This window comes from Xenopus laevis, chromosome 7L, assembly GCF_017654675.1.
Source record: "Xenopus laevis strain J_2021 chromosome 7L, Xenopus_laevis_v10.1, whole genome shotgun sequence".
Classification (NCBI taxonomy): domain Eukaryota; kingdom Metazoa; phylum Chordata; class Amphibia; order Anura; family Pipidae; genus Xenopus; species Xenopus laevis.
The window spans coordinates 74,687,480-74,711,319 of record NC_054383.1 but is presented as its reverse complement, the minus strand read 5'-3'; the positions used below and the strand labels follow the sequence as shown (position 1 = coordinate 74,711,319).

Below are 23,840 nucleotides of genomic sequence, written 5' to 3'. Positions count from 1 at the left end.
TCAGTTTAGCATCTTTGTTTTTGTTTTATGAATGTTTATTACACAGGGGTGCCTCCATGACAGCTATTTTACAATATGGGTGGGTCTTTCACAATATGCTTCTTAGGGCTTCAAAGCATTATGTGCCTGGAGGCACCTAAACTATTCTAGAGCCAAGTAGGCTGTGGGTCATAGTCTGAGCCAGATTATAACTAAATAGTGACCTAGGATCCGTGATGGAATCACATTGGATCTGCACCATTCATTTTTTTCAGTTTCATAGACCAGACTTCTGACACTAGGCAGGCCCTAGTCTAGTACCTAGGGCACCTAATAGGCAATTTCGCCTTGATCAAAGCAACCTTCCTCCAGCAGAAAAATTGATTTAGAGGAGAACTAAAGCATTAATAAGATTATGTATAGAAATGCTGCATTTTATAAAATAAACTTACTGTGCCAGCCCAAAGGTTCAGCAGGCAGCAGTTCTACATCAGTATTATACATGTCTTCACAACAGGACCCCATCGTCTTATCTCATCAGGCCATCTTTTGAGTGTCAGGAACACTAGCTAAGTTAAGGTTGATGCCACATAGGGCTGAATCCAGGCCTGCTGAAAAATGAAGTCCAAAAATTGTTCCTACGCTGGCATGAGCCTACCACATTGTCTGCACCCCTAGTGCAGGCACTCGTGGTTGATTTCAGTTTTGAATTGCAAACTTTCACGTTTTGGCACTGTGGTTCACAGTGTATCTCTGCACCCAGGCTGATGCAATGGTTTTTGGTGCAGGCAAGGCCAGTGTAGGCAGCTAATTCTTGGAATGCATTTTTCAGCTTTGTGTGGCATTAGCCTAATGGGTGATTTTATGGGCCAAATTAATCTATTCTGATGTGCTGTTTCTATGCTGTCATGTAATCCAAATCTGAATTAAATACTACGGTAATCAAAATAGTATTGTGATTATGACATTGTGAAGATGCAATACTCACACTGGGTTGCATACTCACATGTTTCGGTGCAGATATCTGCTCTGTGTGTCTGCTCCTGTGCCTGCAGTGGCTCAGAGTACAGACACAGAAGACTGATAATATGAGCAGAGGGGCTGTTTTTTGGCCTCTGTATAAGGCTATGGGCACAAGGAGCTGTAGGCTCCACTGCTCTCAGCCTATTTATTTTTGCAGGTAAAGAGGAGCTAATTCCACTATATGTCCCATCTCAGTTGATTTGCATTACATCTTCCTGCATGCGCTCACATGCAGTGGAGCAGAAGCAGGTCAGCCTAAATACGCAAGAGGAGGCATCCTCAGGCAACCTCTGCTGTGTATAGCGCACGCAGGCAGAAGCAGCTCAGGTAAATGGAGCAGGGGCGTGCTCCAGCAGCCTAAGCATGGTCTACGGGGCAGCTCAGTGTGGCATTAGCCTACCTGTAAATGGAAAAAAGTATGTGCATTTAAAAGATATGGCTTTGTCCATTTGTCCATTCATTGGCTGATGTACCTTAGCATGTAGAACTTGAACTTGGATTGTGAGCACAGTGCATACAGAGGATGGAGCTTAGTGCTTAAAATAGAGATTTTTAAATTTGGGATTATTAATCCCAAATGGGATTATTATTTGGGATTCTTAATATTAATAAAAATTCTGAATTACTTCAGAAAACAAAGCATCCCGACGGCGATTTTTCATTATAGCCGGCGGGAAGGTAGGGGAAGGCAGTTCGGGGAGATTGTCGCCCTGAAGAAGAGGCAATTTGTCGTCGGGGGTAGCAGTAATATTAAGGCACATTAGTGATGATCTGGCACGTAGAGGTGCAATGTTTTCGCATACTTCTTTAGGGCTGAAGGTGTCAATAGACATACTGACGTGCCAGTACAGTAAACTAAAGAAGTGTGACGTCACTACGTTCCAGTACGTGTCTATTGCTAACCAGGGGAGCCCCGCCAATGAGGCGAGTTGAGGCACTCGCCTCAGACGACAGTGCCCCCCTGGTTGCCAGGGGCGGCAAAAATGCCACTCCTGGTAACTAAGAGCCGAATTTCCGGTTTTCAACCCGGAAATTCGTCTCTTCTAGTGCAGAGAGCGCTGAAGGTGAGAGGTGGGGGGGAGGCGGCAAAAACTAAGGCCAACCTCGGGCGGTATAGACAAGTGGCAGATCATTTCACTAATGTGCCCAAATTTTACTGCTACGATTACTTGATTCCTGTCATTTAATGTTAATGGTTCAAAGAATGTCGGGCTGAATGGTCGGCCCCCACACGTTTTCACCTCACCAAATCTGGCCCTTGTTGCAAAAAAATTGGGCACCTCTGGACTAGGGGAATAGACTAGAGGTTAAGTGAGGAGAGGAAGAATAATAGTACTGAGAGTGGGCCCCTGATCTAAGGTCTTTTGGGTGGGCCCCTGATGTCCCCGTCTGACACTGTTCATCAGTATGTTCTTAATGGCAGTCCTGGGTTATTAGTTTGAGCCGGCCCTAATGAGTGAGGAGGGTCTTCAGGTGAATAGCAGCAGCAGGGAGTACATCATGCAAATGAGAAGCTGGAGCAGCTGTTGGACACGATGTGCAGAAGGTTAGTTAGCAGTATGTGACTTTTGCTGGCTTCCCATTCGCTCTACACAAAGTCAGCCCCCGGCTGCTGTCACAGCTCCAGCCCAGCCCTCGCTCAGCCCAGCTCCTCTCACAGACTGCACGGACACAAGCTCAGAAATAACAAAAGCCCGGCAAGAAGGCGGCTCAGCTCCCTGCTCACAAGGAGAGCGGAAGGGAAGTGGAAGGAGAGACAGGGAGGAAAAGGAAAGCGGGAGAACACACATTTCTCTATTTGGAAGGAGAAATCATCGTGCGATTGAAGAGTGCGCCGGGCTCTATTGTGTCTGCGCATCTGTGTATAAGGAGAGCAGCCGCCTTCTCTCACTAAGGACGCCCAGCTGAAGAGGCACTGGCACATCAGCCATGAAAGCTGCACTAGACCTTAAACCGACTTTAATCATCAAAACAGAGAAAGACTATGAAGCCTATTCGTGCTCTGGTGAGTGGGTGCGGGGCCGAGGGGCAGATTGCTACAACATAAACCCGCTGTGATACACACGTCACGGCACATACCTGAGGACATAAATGCACACACTAGTGTCCCCACACTCCAGCTGAGTGTGCAAAACAGCTACACTGTAGCGCTCATTTGAGTTTATAAAGTACATGAACAGCCAGACAGGCAGTGAGAAATGTGACAGCCCAGTACACTCAGAGTTACACACACCACATACACAAAGTGCTCGCATTAATAAAAAGACAGACAACTTTATAGCCTGAGAATGATTTGTGCAGCTGGACTACTTAGAATAAAACCCACCTGGGCCAGTACAGCAGGAGGGCCCTCACGTTGCAATGGAAACAGAACATACAGGGATAATTAGTTAGTACAGAGACCTATAGGACCTTCAGGGGAGAAGAGATACTTGCAGAGTATGAATGGGGCATGGGAACATTAAACAGGACAGGGACTGCACTCATATATAGCACCTATGCTTTTATACTCTACATAGGGCTAACACTAAAATATATAAGGAGGGAGCACGTATTTATAATTCAGTGTATACATATTGCACATATATACAGCTGAACTATAAAACCCCCAGTTAGACTATGACGCGTTTTGTGTGACAAGCCATAGTGGAATGGGCAAGGTGGTTCTGTGGTACCAAAAGTTGCCTGGAGACATTGTGAGGCCTGTAGCAGGTACCACACTGGATACCAAAAAGCACAACCACATGTAGCACTCACAGGTGCAACATAGAAGAAATGTTTAGCCAGTCAGAGAGACTTGCACCAACCTGCCACCGTTTATAGAAGTTTCTACTGTTAGAATATATTGTATGTGTCTGTGTTTGTTTTGTATTTTTATATGTGCTGCATAGATATTCTGTTATTTTTGAGACCCGGCCCATAAGATTGCTTCATAGGCAGAGCGTTTTGTAAAGAGAAGTACTGTTTTTGTGGTCTTAATATTAAAAGAAAATACATTTTCTGATTTTTTTTTTTCATTCATATTTATGCAGCTGCAGCTTGAGCATCTGGGCTGCTATAGTCTGAGAAGCAAAGGGTGTGAGTTAGAACTGGGAAAAAACGAAAAAAAAAAAAACCCTTGTGACCTCCATGTTTCTACCCTCCCTCTACAATTTAATTTTATCAGTTTAGCGGATAAGTATGACCCGCTCATTAAATCAGCACAAATTTGTGGCTTTTAATTTTTCTCTACAGTTTTAGCAGCCTTCTTTGTGTATAGGGAGACACGGCGAGTTGAAGGCTAGTGTATTATTAGGGTTAGGGTTAAAGTCTGCCAGCTGGAGCTGAGCAATAAATTGATAAATGTCCCCACTGGCATTTAATTCAAAGTTGCTATCCCAAACAACTTTGCTGCGACTACTCAGTTGCATCAACACAAAAGCCCTTGGCGCAACTGTAGAATTCAGCAATTAGCAGTGAGCGAGACATTGATTAGCCTGTCTCACTCAAGGGGTTGATGACATTTTGACTCCTAAAGTACTTTGATCTAATGCACTGAACTGTGCCAGCAGCAAAGCATCATCCCATTGAATCCTTTATCACCCTTTTTATAGCCTTGATACTACTAAGAATTTTGTTTACTTTCTAATGGACATAGCTGTGTATTCTCAGCAGCCACATCTGGTGACTCGGCTTGCTGAAATATCTGGTTGTAAATTTGTTAACCACTTCAGCGACCAAGAGTACAGCACAGGCTCTCGTTTTTTTTTGGGGGGGGGGGTTAGGGTTTATATCCTGTAACGGTTTCTGTGCGTGCAGCGGAATTTAAATATGATCTGTGACCATCTGCAGAAAAGTTGTTGAACAGACATAATTCATGCCCATTCTTTTGTTGTCACAGTGTTTCTTATTTATGGAGTTCTTGGAGCAATTGCATAACCTGCTTGATACAAAGCTTACTTTATATATATTTTTAACATCAAAACAAGATTAACTTTAAATAGGGCATCAGATGAGTCCTGTTTATATATTTTTTGTTTATTTTGGTTCATAGGTAATGTAAACAAAAGTCTAGTATAAATCATTCCAATACATCTGAGCAGCAGGCCTTTCCCTTGTCATCTTTTTTCCTAAGTGATGTGGATATTTTTTAGGCTCCTCCCCTAGCCAAAGAATATTCCATCTATTTGAGACTACCTTCATACATCAAATTGCAGTCTTATCTGCTTACGGGTTGAACACATAGAGCATGATTTAATGTAATGATGTTTGCAGTAGTAAGTGAGCATTGCAGCACCTCTTTAGCATCTGAAAGAGAGGGGATTTGTTTGTTTGGTTTGCATAATTAGGCCCTTGAAAAGCACAAATGTAAATAATACAGTAAAGTACACTTGCCTTCCAGGCAGGGACTGCAAATTGTGGAGATAAAGAGATTAGCTGTACAGATTAGTATCTGTGATCTTTTAAAATCGCTTACCTAAGTAAATAGCATTACTCTTGGCATTAACTTTTTTGCAAACAACACAGTAGGTTTTAGTAGGCCATGGAAGACATGCAACATGACGGTTTCCCAGAGATGAGTTTCCAGTGAGACTCAAGAGCAGTAAGCAATAAATAATTATAGTACCACTAGACCACAGCACAATGTACATGCATTGTATATACTCGCACTGTAGGATTTATAATCTGATTTTGGTTCCTGAGGCACAGTTAGATAAATGCCTTCAAAGGGTCAATAGGAGGTGAACACAGGGACTAAACACAAGCTTCACAGTTAAAACCCAGTCATATAGCCAGTCATTCCTTATGTCTGACGACACAGTCTGCAACTTTTGACCATGCAATTCTAAAAAATGTAAGGCTTTTCTACTTTGGTATCTTGCTTCCTACTAAAGCACTTTTTACAGCAAGAACAACCATAAAGGAACTCGGTGTTGACCACCAAGGAGAAATCATGTACGAAGTGTCTTATAACTTAGTTTCTTTATGGTGTCATCATAGATATAGCAGTTGTTTCTATACTGGGAACCTATTATTTATTTAAAGCCTAAAATGCAGGGTACCATCTCTATTTAATTTCTGAAGGTCAGTGTCTAGCTAGAAGAAAGAGTACTATCATAGAGTACTTCCCCCCCAAACCAGACTAGGCAAGTGAAAGCAAAACAGAATCCTTGCTAAGTAGCTGGCTACCAGAATTTTATAATTGACAATAATATAGTTTCCTAAGGCCCTAGAATTTCCTTTTATATTTGTTTCATGTGTAGCAATCATTACTAATCTCTCAAACTAATATAATAATTGTGACAGGATAATGCTGCAGCTTTCTACATAGCTCCATGGTATCTATATTTAGCCTGAAGAGTTCATTTTATACTTAGATGTTCTGGGTTACTTGCTTGCAACCATCATATTTTATTCACTGTTCAGACTGGTTACTAGGGGGTTACTGCCTGGTATCTACAGTATACTAGATGTTAAAGTCTGAATTGATCCATTGCTTTTAAGAAAACCAAGATCTAACTCATTAGTCAATCCCATCTTTGCCTCTATGCATTTAAGTATTTTTTTGTCATGTAGTGCTGATGTAAATATGCTTATACACAGTTGCAATATCATATGACTCATTTTAAATGAGAAAGAAAGTTAAAATCACTGACTGGAGCCAAATGTCGGGCACCCCCAGTGATTATAATAGCTTACCTGGTACCCCAAGCTGGTGCTTCTGTTAGCTGAAAACTAGGTTATTTCTGTAAAAGCTCACAGCTGCAATCTTCTTTCTATTCTGTCTCTTTTTCTCTGGGCCTGGGCAGGTCCATGCACAGTAGAGTGAAAAAGCTGTCTTTTTGCATTTAAGTCTGTGCATGCGCTTCCTGTTCCAGAATGGAGAGTAGATGGAAGAAGCAGGAAAACACGATGATAGTGGACTCTACAGAAATACCCCAGGCCTGTGCAGTTTTTTGCCAAACCGAGCATTGCCCTTGGGTATCAGGTAAGCCTGTAGAATCATTGGTGGTGCCTAATATTTGGATTTAAATTTAAGTGTAAGAAAAGATGTAAAATGTGAGGATATTAGAAGTCACCTTGAAATACAATAACCTATATAAAAGCCCTTGATCTTTGACTCCATGCATTTTTATTGTCATAGAACTCCTTATGACTTGTATTTTTTTTTACTTTAAATTATTAACTGTATAGTTTCTTTTAACAATTTATATAGCCATTTATATTTTTGGTTGGCCTTGCCTTTATTTTTTGGGACCACTAGCCATCCTCACACTTGAACATCCTTAAAAATCTTGGAGGGCCAGAGTAGGGTGGGTGTTTAAAGGACAACTGTCACACTTATCATGGTTTGTTTCTGTAAAAACAGATGTTCTATATACCTGCCCTTTGAGGCATTTTGGATAGTTTTTAATGGCAAAGATAGGTTATTTGAAGTTTTTAATGTCAAAGATGGGTTATTTGAATATGACTTCTGTTTTTGTTTCATTTATTAAGGGACCACTGGGGAAAAATTACCTATTGTCAGCTTTGTAGTGTTTACTTCATATGATTTGCTGGTAGAATTCTGTATTTTATATGCAAATTGCCTCTAATTTTTCTTGAAGATGCTCTTTGGGGTCAGGTAATGTTTATGAATTACAACAGATTGGGTGGGACTTTGTTTCGACAGCAGATTAAAGATAGCTGAACACAGCAGGGTGGAATTAGAATAAAACAAGTTCATAAGATTTTTTTGTCATTGTTCCTTTAATCATATGACTACTTCTGTTAATTTCTGAATGTCACATTGCTTTGAAAGTAACATGTAGCTATCTGCTTCTTTTCTAAGTAAGCGTTCTGCACATGTTAATTTATATATATGTATTTAGTTTTTACTGTGTAACCTTGGCCTGATTTATTAATCTCTTTGAGATGAAATTAAATAGATTTCAATTAATAAATCAACTCTATTAAAGAGGTGGTATTCACAGCATCAGATCATCCATTGCTGTAAACAAATTTTAGGGTGTGTTGATTTTACATGTAACTATAAAGGTTCTACATACTCATTTTAAGGTATTTTACATGTCATTATAAACAACTCTTGTCAGTCTAAAACTGTCCATACACCAGCAGCTACAGGCATGTGTATGGGGAAATGGCAGTGGTATATCAAACATTTTTGAAAATCCTGTAGCGTAGAAACACATTGGCCTACTAAGTTGGTTTCTTCTAAAAATCCTTGGCCTGGAGGCTGAAAAATCCCAAATTACCCAGCAAGTAGATAATGGTCAATTTGGTAAATATGTGCTTGCTGGATGACCTTGCTGAACAAGATCTCTTGGTATATGGCCAGTTTTATTGTGATTAGTTCATTCAAGAGCAGCTATTCAAGTTCTGAATTGAAAAAGAAATGTGCAAGTTGTGAGTGTATATCAGTTAGGTAAATGGGGTTGCAGGTTGTTGGGCCATGAAAATTGTTATACTCTGCAAAATAAGCTTCCCTGTTTCCTGCCTGCCCTTGGATGACTTTTTTTTCTTATTTAATTTTAAATGCTAACCTGTTGGCTGTTTTTTCTCCCCCTATGGTTTTTTTTTTTCTTCCATTACTGCCAAGATGCCAGTTTGTTCAGACCATGACACCCCCCCCCCCCCGATTGAGCACAACAGACTATTTTATGATCCCATCAGACTGCAATTGGTACCTCTAGTCAGAAAACAGTGTGGCAGGCACTGTTTGACCAGAAATTGAAAATGAGTATACAGTAGAACCCCCATTTTACATATTTCATCCTGCTGCTGCATGTATTGTGATATTTTAGCTGACCAAGTAAGGCTAAATAAATTACAATTCGTATTATAGTTGGCCTTATGACTGATTTTGGCTGATTAGGCATCCCATTGGCCCATATTTGGGGCCATTTTCCCTAAGCGATCCAGATATTACCGAGGAGCTGAATGATTGGTCACACATCTTCTGGTGTATTATATTGGCAGTCTGAGCAGTCCCCAGTTCAACAGTCTACATAGTATTCACTGCCACCTCTAACTTTTTATTTATATGGTAGATTTTTTAGTTCAAAATGACTTGTTTTCAACGTAATAACCTGTTTTCAGGGACAGTGCTTCTTTGTTGCATGAACAGTAATTCTTGTAACTCTGTTTTGAGTAAAATACTTTTTTCCACTTGGTTAATGCATATAAGGAATTTGGTTCTGATGAGGCAATTGATCGGTAACAAATGCGTTTTACTGTTCAATCTTAGTGTTACAATCCTTTAACCACAGAGCCACCTCTATGCCTCTGAGTTATTTCCAACATTCTGACTGCATTTTCAACCAAGAAAGCACACCCTTGCCGCACAGCCCATATAGCAAGCAGAGCTGTGTGTCATTTTGAGCATAGAGGAGCGTGAGACAGAGCTGCCCGTGTTAGCTGTGAACACACTAACACCTTTTGCATCTGTATGGCTTATGCGTAACTGTTTTCAGACCATTGTTGCTACTTTTTGTTACTGGATTTTTGTTGGCTAGTTAAAGGGACACTACAAGCAGTTCTGATCATGCTTAGTATGGTGGAATGTGTGTGTCGGGTATACTGGTATGGTTTATCTGTGTACAGATTACTAGCAGACAGTGGGAGTTTTTGTTGATGTTTTGCCTGATCTTTAGTATGACTAGCAGAATAGAATTGCCTTGTCTTATCTTCTAAAACAGGTGCACAGTTAATGGGGTGCTTCACCTTTAAGGTAACTTTTAGTATGTCATAGAATGCCCAATTATAAGCAACTTCAATTGGTCTTCACTATTTATTTTTTATAGGTTTATAATTATTTGCCTTTTTCTTTTGACTCTTTGCAGCTTTCAAATGGGCCCCTTCTAAAAAGCAAATGCTACACATTTTATCGTTATTGCTAATTTTTATTACTCATCTTTCTATTCGAGCCCTCTCCTATTTATATTCCAGTGTCTTATTCAGATTGATGCATGATTGCTAGGGTAATTTGGACCCTAGCAACCAGATTGCTTAAAATGCAAATTGAAGAACTGCTTAATAATAAGCTAAATAGCACAAAAAACACAAATAGTGAAAAATGAAAACCCATTGCAAATTTTCTCAGAATATCACTCACTACATCATACTAAAGTTATCTCAAAGGTAAACAACCCTTTAAGAATACCATTCAGCCTCAGGAGATGTTCACCCACAAACTGTTTATTTGCAAAGTGACAGAAATGGTAAAAAATGAATTAAATGTATCTATATTCTAAATTTTAATATACATACTGTCATGCATTAATATTTAAAGTGTCTGGTTTGTTTTGTTATTGCCATTCATTTGTCTGTTTCTGGCACTTAAAACAATGCAGCAGAATTTAGCAGTTTGACCCAGAGAGGAACTGGCTTCTGCCAATAGACAGACTTGAAATTGAAAATTGTGTTTATATTCATACAATAACTTTAAAACATAGCATAAATTGAGTATGTATTCATTGAAAATTTCCTTAGCATAAATTATGTACTGTACATATTGGGGGGCCTAATATATGACACCACCCAATGTACTAAATTGCTATATTTTCCAGGTCCTGGCCTGGGGAAACCATAACAGGCTGTGGAGGTGAGAATGTAGTCAAAATGTTAGGCCCTATGTGCATGTTCAAGGTGCACTAGCTGCAATATGGAATATGTCACTGAAAAAGTCTGTGGTTATGAGCCCTAAAAGAAATCATTAGAGGAATGGGCTCAGTGTCATTCAAGGGTCTTTAACATTGTATGCAAAATATATACTTCTGTTTAGTCATTGCTTCTTTGCATTTCAGAAGTGGGAAATAAAAGATGAGTAATTGATAAAATGTTAGCGGTGTTGATTGTAGGATGGTGTAAATAATTGTATTATGACTTCTTTTAAGAATCATATGTACTTACCTAAAGTTAGTGTGACCCACACAATGCATGAAATAAATTGTACCCCTTCTTTAGATTCCGAGACATTCCAAATTTATGGGTTTGAGACTTCAGGTCCCCATTTGCCTTCTCAGCGACCTCAAATGATGTCACTTCTGGTTTTATGATGTCATATCTGTGTTTTTGACAATCAGCCTTGTAGTATATTGTTGCTCCTTCATTTTTATTGGGCTCATTTATCAACATTGGGCAAATCTGAACCATTAGTCACAATGATTTACTGCCTCCTTTTTTTTTTAAAGACAGCCAGAGTTAGAGCAATGCCATAGGTTACTGGCCAGGTGAAATTTGCCCAGTGTTTGTAAATGAGCCATGCTAGTGCTATATCCTGCTCTGATGTAGTGATCTAGTCCAGTGGATATCTTCAAGTAAAGTTAGCATCTATCTATGCAAAACCTTGACATCCACAATAAGTTTGTAATTTGCTATACATATCTAACGTCTGTTTGACGTAAAATATATACCCTTTTACAAGAAATGTGTATAGATGCGTGTAATGCATTTTGGTAGTATTCCTTTAAGGTTAGGTGAATCACACCTATGTTCCTCTGTAAATATTCTCCGTAGATGTACTGCTTTAAAGAAGTCTGGTCAATTTCAAAGGAACACTGACATATTCTTCTGTAGTAAAGCCACTCAGGTGCATTCTAGGTGCAACTTATTTTTGTTTTGCTTATTTTTGCCTTGTCCTTTGGGATCAGAGAAAGTTTTAATGTTGTTTGGAATTAGGTACAGCGTGTACTCAGACCTAATTATTTTCCAGCATGATGGTTTCAATAAATAATTGATCTTTGTTCCTTTATAGGCCATTTTCTTTTAACGCCATCTTATAACGCCCCTGGCTGAACTGTGTATGTGTATTAAGCCAACATCCAGATTGCTTTTTAGGGTAATTCTTCTTTGGTATTAATGCAACTACCGGCCTCATGATGGTAGATAATTAACACTTTGATTCCTATTAATTCTTCATACTTATGTGTATAGATCCAGTTATGCAGTGGAGGTTCTTTCACCTAAAAACTTTTTTTTTAGCCAGAGTGTTACATTGGGCAAAATTGTGTTATCTTGCCCATTTTTATGCACAAATACCTCGGTTAGAGTGGGGTGAGCTACTTCTCTTGCACAGTGAGTTTCAATATACCTGTGCTGTGTCAGAGAAAAAAATCCCTCGTATAACCACTAATAGCTTCCAATCCCAGGCACTGTTTATGTTGCCTTCTGTGGAAATCCTACTAATAACTCTCAGGTTGCTTTACTTAGAATTTTTCCCACATTTGAGGGACATCTTGTGAGTGACTGACTGGATGTAATGATAAGATCCTCTGCTGTAGTGGAAATATCTTTAGGTGGCGTGAAGGGGTTCTGCTTATGACAGAAATTTCTCCCATATGAAAGTTACAACACACACTGACTTGTGAGAAGATGTTCTTAGAAGAGGAACAATTCCCATAGGGAGCAGCACAGTAGGGCTGTGAGAACAAATTCCTTGAAGGGGACTGCTCTTATAACTGAAATTACTTCCATATGAAAGGGGCACCACTGGGGGTGTGTGAAATTGTTCTTTGAGCTTGATTTCTTGTTGGCGCAACATGTCCCATTTAAGTAAAATAAATACTCCTTTAACCCATTTAGTGCCAGAAATCTAGCAATACTTTTGGTACTGCATAGGGATATCATTAAGTGATCGGTTTTCAAAGTTTTCCAATGTGGTTCCCATATGTATGTAGAGGGCATGTGCATGCGTTGGTGGGGATATATGGAGAATGAATGCATGATGACTGTGGCCCTGGGAGAAGTTTAATCAGGCAGTGTGGGAATATTTGGAAACTGCAGTCAGTTTGGCTATGGAACAGGGATCAGTGATTTAGCTCCCATGCACACTGTGACGATTAACTAGACTCATCCATTCTGGTGGTCTCGCATTACACTGGGGTGACTCAGTCACAAGAGGAGGAGAAAGAACAGCCGTTAACCCTGCCACATCTGGGAAGACTGAACCCTGTGCTGTGTTTTTATGTAGAACTGGGGAATTTATTTTTCACTTCAGCCCAAGTTTTGAATAGGCAAAAGGAAAAATCTATAATGTAGAAAGCACCAGTCAAAGCACTGGTCTTAAAGCAACTAAAAATCAGTACGTTTTACAAACTGCTATACAAAAGCATTATCCTGCTAATGAACACAGCCTGGAGCAATTCTCCATGGAAGAATTGATGTTGCTGTAAAAAAGTGGCTCTACAAAATGTAGTGACTGCTTACACCAACAGCATATTTTAGTTCTTGTATATACACCACTTGCACAAATATTGAGTTTCAGCAATAAGAATGGGTGAAAGGTCTGAATACTTTTGCAATTTACTTTATATTTGAAACTCAAAATATTTATTGCTTGGAGAATTGTGTATGGGTGTATAGTATGCATGTGTATTGAGAAAATGTGAGTTTATGGTGTATGGAAATACTCTGTAAATAGAGGCTACTTTTAATTTTGGCAGGCCTCTCCGGTTTATGTTTTAAGTGCTTACAATTCATTCCAAATAACCGGTGTCTACTCAAACGTTCTTTTTGTGTCACTGAAAATTCTCTCTACCGTCTCTACTATTGCATCCCCTGTTAGTGGTGGTAGTTGGGATCACATATCTGGAATACAATTCCCTTGCAGCTGGGATGACTGAAGTTTGTATCTAATATGTACAGACTAATTATTTGTGCAAAATTCTCCAGGACATAACAGTGCCTCAGTCAATTTGTGTTTAAGAATTATTGTTCTGTTTTTTTTTTTTAGTGAAGCATGTCTGGTTAATTGAAAAATGATGCTCAGAGTAAACCATTTCTTCTTGGACATATTTTTTCACTCCTGTAAAATTTTTGTGACTGATGTGCCAGAAAAAATGTGTGCATTATCTATAAAAACTTGTCATTTCCGGAAAAGTCCTTGTTTGAGGGTAAAAAAGGAACCCTTTAAGCAAACTGTAAAGTCACTATACACAATCTAGTTCACAATTTTAATAACTGTAAAAAAAAAGTTGCATTACATTTTAATTTTTGTGAATTTTTATTGCCGCAATGATCATTATGCCTTATTCTCTCTTGTTCAATCTCAAAATTACTCCAATATGATATTTCTATTGACATAAAGTCTTTCTTGCAAATGGCCACAAATGTTCTGGGGTTTTTGTTTTTTCATGCCCTTAAAAGAACCTTTACTATAAGGCTTTTCATAGTAACAAAAATTCTAAAAAACACTTGGAGTGGCACGTATTTTCAGCGTTAATATACTCCCAAAAGCAGCTTATAACCACAGTGAGTCACATCTTATTTTGTGAAAGCTGCTGTATTATGTTACATGAAATGTAAACTGTTCTAAAACTTAATCCCCTATAGGCAGTTGTTGCCAGTAAAAGTGTACATTCGGTTTCTAGTTCACAAAGCCAAAATGTATAACTGCAACTCTGCACACCTACAGCTCCCTTATACATTGTCTCTTTGTTTTGGTTGAGGTGACCTAACTGAGTTGAAGGAAAGGATCTTTAATTGCATAGCTCAGATTGATACTCTCCTAAAAGATATTCTCTATCAGATAGAATAGTTACTAACAATTCAGTTGAATGAGTGCAGGGACAATGTTTTCAAAGTGGTGTTTAATTCTCCAAGCAATAAGCGTTAATGCAGTGCTGACATGCTGTCTACAGCGTTATGCTGGAAATATATTGACTTCAAAAATCACATGCAAGGCATGTACACATGGTAAATGTATGTTGGGCTGAGTGTCAACTAAAATCTTTATATACCATGGATATTGGTTGATTCATTGGAAACGTTCATATATTTCATCTGCTGGTGAATCATGTTTGTCAGTGCATGGTACATTAGAATGAACAATCATCAGCCCAAGCTAATAAAACAAAGGAACATAGAGCAATGGCAACCCATGTTTGACTGCTTCATCCATTTGGCTCACAGGCCAATCTATCAAATACTGATGAGTATCAGCCAGTTTATGGTAACCTTTAATAAGAAGTCATGTTAAGGCATAAGGCTCAAACATTGCTATCTTAGCTGCCATACAGAGTTCCCTAGGAAATTCATGAAATTATGGCTGTTCGTAAGTGACTGGACTTTAGTAAGAACCCATTATAAATGTCTTCTTCCCAGTAAGACCTACTTTAAGATTTGGCAGAAAGTCAACAATAGAGGCGAAACATGGCTCTAAATAGCTATTTATGCTGTTTACAAGAACCCTGTGTGTACATTGTTTGTACTGCTTTGTTAAATAAATGAACACTGTTCTTATTACCTCTCCCACAATTGTCACCTCCCATGGTAGGCGCTGAGTATTGAGGATGAAGGCCTGTCGTTCACACATGCAATTTAATTAGTCCAGTTCCCATTGTACTGAACATTAGCTTGCAATAGAGAAGGTGTGTGCTTTTATAGTGGACAAGTAAGCATTGTGAGAGATGTGATTTTTGAACCCTATTACAGAACAGGACAATGTGAGTTTGCTTTATTGCTGTGATAGAATAGGTAGGATTCTTTAATTTGTAATAAGGTGCTCAGCATGGTGGCTGTATAATGGTTGCCTTTCCACTGCATCACTGCTGTGACCAGTGCAGATGGATAATCAATTTTTATTGGGGCTCTGGACTATGTTGTTGACTAGAAAATGAAAACAAGAGACAATAGCGCTTCTATTCACAGCTGGGGAGGGACTGGGTTTGGAAGTGGTGATCAAAAATATAGTCCCAAGGTCCACAATCCTTAGCCGGAAGTGGTGATGCCTGCTGCTATCACCTGAGGCTGCATACTACATGTAGGATCTTTCAGCAGGGGTGACAACATCTTGGGGCTCATTTATCAACACTGGGTAAATTTGCCCAAGCAAATGGGCAGTTACCCACAGCAGCCAATCAGAATAGCTTTTTAAAGCCAGCTGCAAGTAGAACAATAAATGCATCAATCTGATTGGTTGCCATGGGTTACTGCCCATGGGCAAATTTGCCCAGTGATGATAAATGACCCCCATTATCTCTGCATATTGTCTGTATCAATGGTTGTTAGATTCTGCATGGATAAAGTGGGATCAATGCTTTTAGTTTTAGGGTGGTGGCACACGGGGAGATTTAGTCGCCTGCAATAAATTTTTGCTACTGTGGACGACTAATCTCCACTAAATGCCTTCCCAGCAAAAATCTTAATCACCGGCGGGATGGCATAATTGTCGCTTCATTATTCCGAAGTCTCCCTAAGTTGTCTCAACAACTTAAGTTGAAGAGGGGCTAAATGTCTCCTGATGCAATTGGCTATAGATTGTGTGAATATGATAGAATGTAAACTTCATTGTACGCAGGGTCTAAGTTTCTATGCCAGTGCTACATAAATGAAGAATGCTTTTAATGAACTTTAAAATATAGAGCATAATGTACTCCTCTATTGTAAAATGTAAGACTCACAGAATCACAACTGATACTGACATGTTCCTATAGTCAGTAGGAATGGGTCAGTGTTATTTAGAACAGAAGGCTGCTTTCTGCATTCTTTACAAAATGCCCTAGTAACCCCCAACTTATACTGGAGAGACTCTTCCTTTAGTCATGCTGTGCTGGGGGCTGTAATGTCCTTATATAGGCTGGAGTATGTAAGAAATAATCCAGCATATTGTGGCATTTTTGTAAAGAAATTTGCCTATGATTACAAGTCACTTTTTATTGTAAAACAGAAAATATAGCTGTACAATGATGTAAGGATTATTCCCCAAATAAATGTTTTACAGTTCTATATGGAGCCCACTAAGACTAATGAGGTGGTATTCAGGCAGCTCACTTTTTCCCTATTCACAAGACATGCCTCTTCACTGCACGCAAGAAACCAGAGGTCATGCAGACACAGCACTGGTTTGATATTTTAACAAGAAAATTCTTTGCTGATAAAAGAAATGGGCCAAAGAGTAACTTGTTAAACAGAGAGAAAAAGCATGTTTCTGCCATTTCAGTTTCTCTTATTAAAGGCCCATAGATCATTAATACATTATTTGTGTCCTTGTCACTCTGTTTTGTACCATTAAGCGAAAAATGAATGAAAAAATATGTTACAGCTTGCCTTTAAGCCACTACTTTAACATAATAATACTGACATTTTCCTATAATGTTCCTAGCATTATATCCTCTGTTATGCAGAAACCTGTTATCCAGAAAGTTATGGGAAGGCCATCTCCCATAGGCTCCATTTTAATGAAATAATTTAAATTTCTTTTTTCTCTATAATAATATAACTGTACCTTGCACTTTATCCTAACTAAGATGTAAATAATCCTTACTGGGGGCAAAACGATCATATTGAGTTTATTTGACGTTGATTTTTTAGTACGCAAAGTATGGAGATGCAAATTACAGAAAGATCCCTTATCTGGAATACTTCGAATCCCTAGCATTTATAATAACAGGTCAGATACTTGTAATAAAAAGCACTCTGCTATTTTCTATTTATTTTAAACTAACCCTTATAACCCCACAGTCCAGTATTACTTTCCATCAGATACTCGATCATGATTTGAATTAGCCAAGCAAAAATAGCTGGTTCTGTGCTGTCCTTCTTTACTACAGATACTGACAGTATCCTGTCAAAATGCATCAGTATTGCATACTTCAAAATGTTGTAAACGTAATACTGTCTGGAAACTGTACTGTGCAAAGCATCTTGGATTGTGATACAGTGAAAAAAAATAGTTTGTGTTACATAGCATAAGCAGCCAAAACTGCCGTGCAGTAATTTATAGAGATTAATACTTAGTATGCTTCTGAGACCTGCAGCATATTTTGGCTCAATACTCTGTGATATTCTGTCAAACAGAACAAGTCTTAAATATTTTTCCAGAAGCCATGAATGCAGTAGCTCACCCTGCAAGCTCTTCACTTGAATGAACTTTAGGGTAAGTTCTTTATCTGGCACGCCATAGTATTTCTGGGCGTTATGCTCCAGATTTGGCACGGAAATTTCTGTGAGGATTTGGCAAACGCATATTCCTAGAGGTATATCTGGATTTGTCATGTTCTTTATAGGAACTGACTTGCATATTTGGCACTCAACTCCCAAGCCTTGCATGACACAGCATTGTATTCTTGGAAGAAGCTACACAATGTTTCATTTTATTCATAGAAGGCATTCTGTGCTGTGCCTTGTATCAACTAGAGTATTGGACGTGTACAGAATACAATATCTAGTAATGCCATACTTTATATGTGTAACATTCATGTTGCATGCCAAAACTAGGGCACCAGTTTAGTCAAGAACTTCAAGCATAATTGATCAAGCTTAATATCAGTTCTTCTAATTAGGGACGGGCAAATTTTTTCAGCCTCGTTTAGCCAAAAAATTACGCCCATAAACTTGTATGGCGGTGTGCGTCAAAAAAAAAAGACGCGCGTCAAAAGAATTTCACCACGCAACAAAATTATTTTGACACCCATAGACTTTAATGGGCGTCTGCGAAATTTCGCCGGTGGCAAATTTTTGACGAAACGGGTCAAATGCGCCCATCCCTACTTCTAATGCTTGGTGTTTGAAAACCCCTACCATAAAATTCCTATAGGATAGTTTTAGAGGGGGGGGGCTTGGATTTTATTATGTTGCTCCACACAGATGTCAGTGGTCTCTTGTTTTCTTGCTGTGCAAGATTGATGGATGTGAGACATAGGGCAGGGTGTCAAATCAGAGGTGATAAGAGACACAGAGACACACTGTATTACTGACCTTTATCTGTCAGCCAGTAGTCTTGGGGACACAGGTCAGGGGACACATGTCAAGAAAAGATGTGGATAGATCACTTTTCTGTCCTTAACAAATAGGTCCTTTTGTTAAAACCGCGCCCATCATACAGCCCTGAGGTATACTACAACACTTGCAACATTGAGTGAATTGAAAATAAATTTTCAATTTATAATGTCACTTTAAGGGGTTTGGTCCTGTTTTTACTCTTGATGAACATGGAATAATTATTTGATGATCAATTTTACCATAGTAAAACACGCAAATCCTTTCTACCAAGTTATCCGAAGATGCCTGATTATCATCCATTTAGGCCTTATATTTTAGGGGAATGGCACACATGGTGTTTTTACTATATTTTTATATAATTTCCTTGACCAATGAAGACATTTAAGCTGCAGCAGTGTCAAACATGTAGGCTGACTATAACAGAATGCTATATAACCCTCTTTTCAACTCCAAAATACCTTTTTTGCTTTTAGATATGGAATGTGCAGATGTTCCTCTTCTGACTCCGAGTAGTAAAGAGATGATGTCTCAAGCTCTTCGTGCTACTTTTAGTGGCTTTTCCAAGGAGCAACAACGTTTAGGGATCCCCATTGGTAAGATATGCTACTTTATTTCACAATGTTTCTACAAAAATAGAAATTGTAAATACAATTCTGTATCATACTGTTGCAAACAGATGCTTATATTCTCAGTGCAAGACCATTTTCAGTTGGGCTTGATTTTTTTTTATAGTTTCTGAATGATTTGCCTTCCTCTTCTCTCTTACCCCCACAACCAAACAAAACTATTGCTCTGCAACGCTCCAATTTTATTGTTATTGCTTCTTTTATAACATTTATAACTTATCTTTCTATTGAGGCTCCTTACTATTAATAATACCATATTTCATTTAAACCACGACTGTTGCTATCTTAAATTGGACCCTAGCAACCAGTGGCTGATATTTCAAATGGGAGAGCTGCTGCTAAATAATTAAAAACAAAAATTTGCAAAATGAAGACCATCATTTTTAGTACATTATACTAAAAGTTAAACTACCTCTTTAATACATGTTTGATATTTTGCTTTATATGTGGAGTTCAGAGTTCCTTTTAATCATATGACATTATGAAACCACACAACTAATTTTTCTCATAGTTTTTACATTTGATGTAGAATTGTTCACATTATTCTCAGCTTTTATGCTTAAAGTATAAAGAATGTAACGTTTGCATGGTGTGAGCACTTTTGATAAATATCTGCATCCAGGATTAGAGTTTCAGACAGGGGCTACTTTTTTGGAGCCGTTACATTTCATTGGGTCGGGTAGATCACCTTGGTGTGGGAGGGGGGTACAAGGGCCAGAATTGCTCAAGTTTGTAGGGTATGCTACAAGATCCAGTCTAATCACTGGAAAATTTTAGGGAGCTCAGTCTGCTTTGATATGCATGAGCTTTGACACTGATTGTATAGGCTGTGTTGTGATTATTTCCTTATCTCCAAATGCAATTTTGCCAACACAAGGCTGTCCTAGTCTGCTTATATCCTGCTACAGTGCAGTCCAGTACACACCAGTTAGCAGGGTAAAGGTGGCCATAGATGCAAAGATCCGCTCGTTTGGCAACATCGCCAAACGAGCGGATCTTTCCCCGATATGCCATTAACAAACATGGCTATATCGGGTGTAATCCGATTGTTCGGCCGTATGGCTGAACGATCCGATTACGATGTGCCGTGGGCTCCGGCGGGATCGGTCGGGTCAAAATCAAACCTGACCAAACGACCTATCTCCGTCGGACGAAAGATGGCACACGCCACACACAATCCGAAAATCGTACGAATCCTCGATTCGTACGATAGGATCTGTGTGTCTATGGCCACCTTTAGAGTGACAAAAGGTACCTTGTTTGACGTGAGTGTTGTAAAAGGACAGAGAAGAGGTCATAAAAGCAAAGTTGATTTCAATGTGGTTTGCTTGTGGTAGCAGAGTGAAGGGTATGATTACCATTTCAGAGTTAGGATTGCATCACTTATGGTGATCAGTGTTAAAATTACATTTACATATGTAAATATGATTCTTTGGGAACATGTCTGTTGCTCCTATTGATGCAACCTGCTGTGCAAACGCCATATTCAGTATGGCAGTAGCTGCGGGGTCCCCTATGACGATATGTGCATGATTCAACCAAGAGGCAGGACAGACTCAATCGTTTTTGGGACAACTACAAAAAGAACCTTTGGTGACCAATACATGCAAGAAGTGCATTCATTTTAGTGCAACTACACCTGTGGCTGTGCTCTTTTGTACAGTTTCTTCAGAACTGTGGACACATGTTACATTATTTATTTTCATACCTGGTTCCAGGAAAGGTTTGATGTATTTGTGGGCAGAGTGCAGCCTTAACTCTATTCATAAACTAAAAGAAGCACTGGTATTTGTTTCCCCAATATACACACACGCGCACACACGCGCTGTATAATAAAAGTCCTTTTCAAATTTAACACAAAACCCAATTTTCTTTTAATTAAAACATCCATACCTATTAAAAACACATTTAAAAATCTCAGCTCAATAATTTATTGCCTGCCACTCCACTATGCCCTTTCACTTTAGGTGCCTCGTTCTGGCTCATAAACAAGATTTGAGATAATGCAAAGCTTGCCTTAATAACTGTATGCCTGCTTGTTGTGATTGTGACTGAAGGGAACAAGATTTAAATAATTTATATAGTGTAAGTAACGTTTATTTTGCTTGACTAACATGATAAAATGGATTGGAAATTATTTCTTAGGGTGTCGGGTCCCCTTTATATGGGAAGATTAGTATTGAGTTGCCACATACCCCACAATCTAGGAACATGTGCTATAAAGATCACATTGGTTTCTGAGATGCCTTTCATTGACTGTACTGATCAGATCCTCATGAGAAGTTCTGCCACTATGCACAGGTACTTTCAGCTTCAGTTTTGTTAGTGATATTCTATTTGTTCCTGTTAGATCCCAGAGAATGGACAGACACACATGTGAGGGAGTGGGTCTCATGGGCAGTGAATGAATTCACTCTGAAAGGAGTGGACTTCCAGAAGTTTTGCATGAGTGGAGCAGCATTATGCGCCCTGGGGAAGGAATGCTTCCTAGAACTGGCACCAGACTTTGTGGGAGATATCTTGTGGGAGCACTTGGAAATATTACAGAAAGGTAATGTATTTAATACCAATTTCATATGCATTTGTGCCCTAGGGGTGCTTGTATACATTCTTTAACTGAATTGTGTTCAGTAACTTCTATTTTGTGTAACAAGTTCCCATAGTAACAGCAAGGCTGAAACAAACAGATCTATTATTTTATGCCTGTTTCTGGCCTTTCAGTAACATCTTCATATTGGTCACTGGACCTCTCCCATTGACTTATACATGAATTTAGCAGGTTTTTGGTGGCGAATAGTAGAATTTTAATTTTTAAAGGAGTAAGGTTTGATAAATCTCGAAATTTGAATTCAAATTAAGTTTGGATTATTTATAATATGAAATTGAGAGTTTTGACCATAAAAATAAATCATAAATTCAAATTTTCAATTCGACCATTAATAAATCTGCCCCTTAGGGCAGAGACACATCTCCCGGAATCTGACTGTGTCTCTCTGCCCTTAATATGAGGAACTGTGGGAGGAGTTGTGCTTATTAGTCATACTTCTTGGCTCAGAAAGGGAAAGTGACTTGAGTGCTCAAGAAATAAGCAAGTTATTGTAAAAAATATTTCATTCTTTACATGTTCTTTAAGTTAATATAATAGCTCCCATACATGTACTGTGCATGTTTGCTGATTGCTGTTAATTTGTAGGTTACCCAAATTCCTATTGTAAATGGTGTCTGACAATGTTACTCTTGATCACACAAGGTCCAAGGGCATCCATTTTGCAATGCAAGATATGCTTTGTGCATCTGAGGAGTCAAAACTCAGAAATTTATTTATAGAAAAATGCTTTAAAAATAACTTCATATATGTCATTTTAATATACAGTGTAGTGACTATTCCTTTTTATACAGCTATACTTAAGAGCAAGAGCTTTTATATACAGTCAGTTTTGGCAGTGATTGCTATGTTGGCTGTTGTGGCTAGTGATTTATTCCCTTATCTTAAAAACCTTTGAGTTGAATCCCATAGGAATGAATAGAGAGTGAATTTTCCTGTGGCGAGCTCTAATCTCACAAATCAATATTCCATGGACCTAGCAACGGCCTAGTGTATCGATTTAAACATTTGAATTATATCTTATTAAAAATGTAAAATCTCACATCATGCAGTTCTGGTGACCCTGAACTAGGATGCTATTGACAGCTTAAAAGCACAGCAGCAATGCACTCTACAACAAAGTTCGTAATGTGTATTCACATATGGTTAATACTTTTTTTTTGACATTCATATTGTAGAACATTTTTTTTAGTGTATTATATATTGACGAACAACACATTTATACTTCATTTAAATGTGGAGTCGAAAGTGATATTTTTTTAGCATTACTATATTTATAAAATGTAATGGGGGAAAAAAAATCAACTGTGCTATCCTTAGAATTTTGAGCCTCCCACTCTTGGTAACTTGGCAAGTGAGCGTGCTTCCCCACTCCCATTTATACGCCTTTGCCAGAAGCTTAAACAGAGATAGAATCTAGCCAAAAATAAAACAGGAAATACATACAAACTGCAGAAGGCTATTTTGAGGACTTGTAGATTTAGGTTAGGTCCCATTACTGTGAACAATAAAAATATTCCACAGTACTTGGTAAGTTGCTGATACATACCACATCAGTGAAAAATGTTAAGATCCACCTGTATTCAGTTCTGCTAGAGGTATACTGTATAAATGGTTTTTATCACAGATCTCATGGCTCATAGGTTTATATGTGAAAACCCTTAGTTGCTGTAGCACGTACCTTCTCTGTGAGAGGCACTTTTGAACATAGGAATATTTTCTAAGTAAACCACATATCTATTTCAGTAAACACTTCAATATGCTGAGCTTTCTTTTAGATGTGTGCTTTCCACTCCATCTTCAACGGCTTTTTAAAATAGAGTTTTTGGAAACTCTCCATAACTAATGCTCTGCCAAGACTTCTAGCTGCCACAGAAAGGCCCAGTGATGCCCTCGGTCAACTAAAA

General features: G+C 38.7%; 1 protein-coding gene across 4 annotated transcripts in view; it reads left to right on the top strand.

The window, feature by feature from the left end:
* The first annotated feature begins 2,506 nt into the window (after positions 1–2,506).
* The window catches only part of ets1.L (v-ets avian erythroblastosis virus E26 oncogene homolog 1 L homeolog), a 40,518-nt gene continuing 19,184 nt past the window's right edge, over positions 2,507–23,840 (top strand). The window contains exons 1-3 of one of the 4 annotated variants that reach the window (XM_018224346.2): positions 2,507–3,007; positions 19,176–19,295; positions 21,679–21,879. In XM_018224346.2, the coding sequence (XP_018079835.1) occupies positions 2,932–3,007; positions 19,176–19,295; positions 21,679–21,879 (397 nt within the window). In that variant the 5' untranslated portion in view covers positions 2,507–2,931. 4 annotated transcript variants of the gene reach the window in all.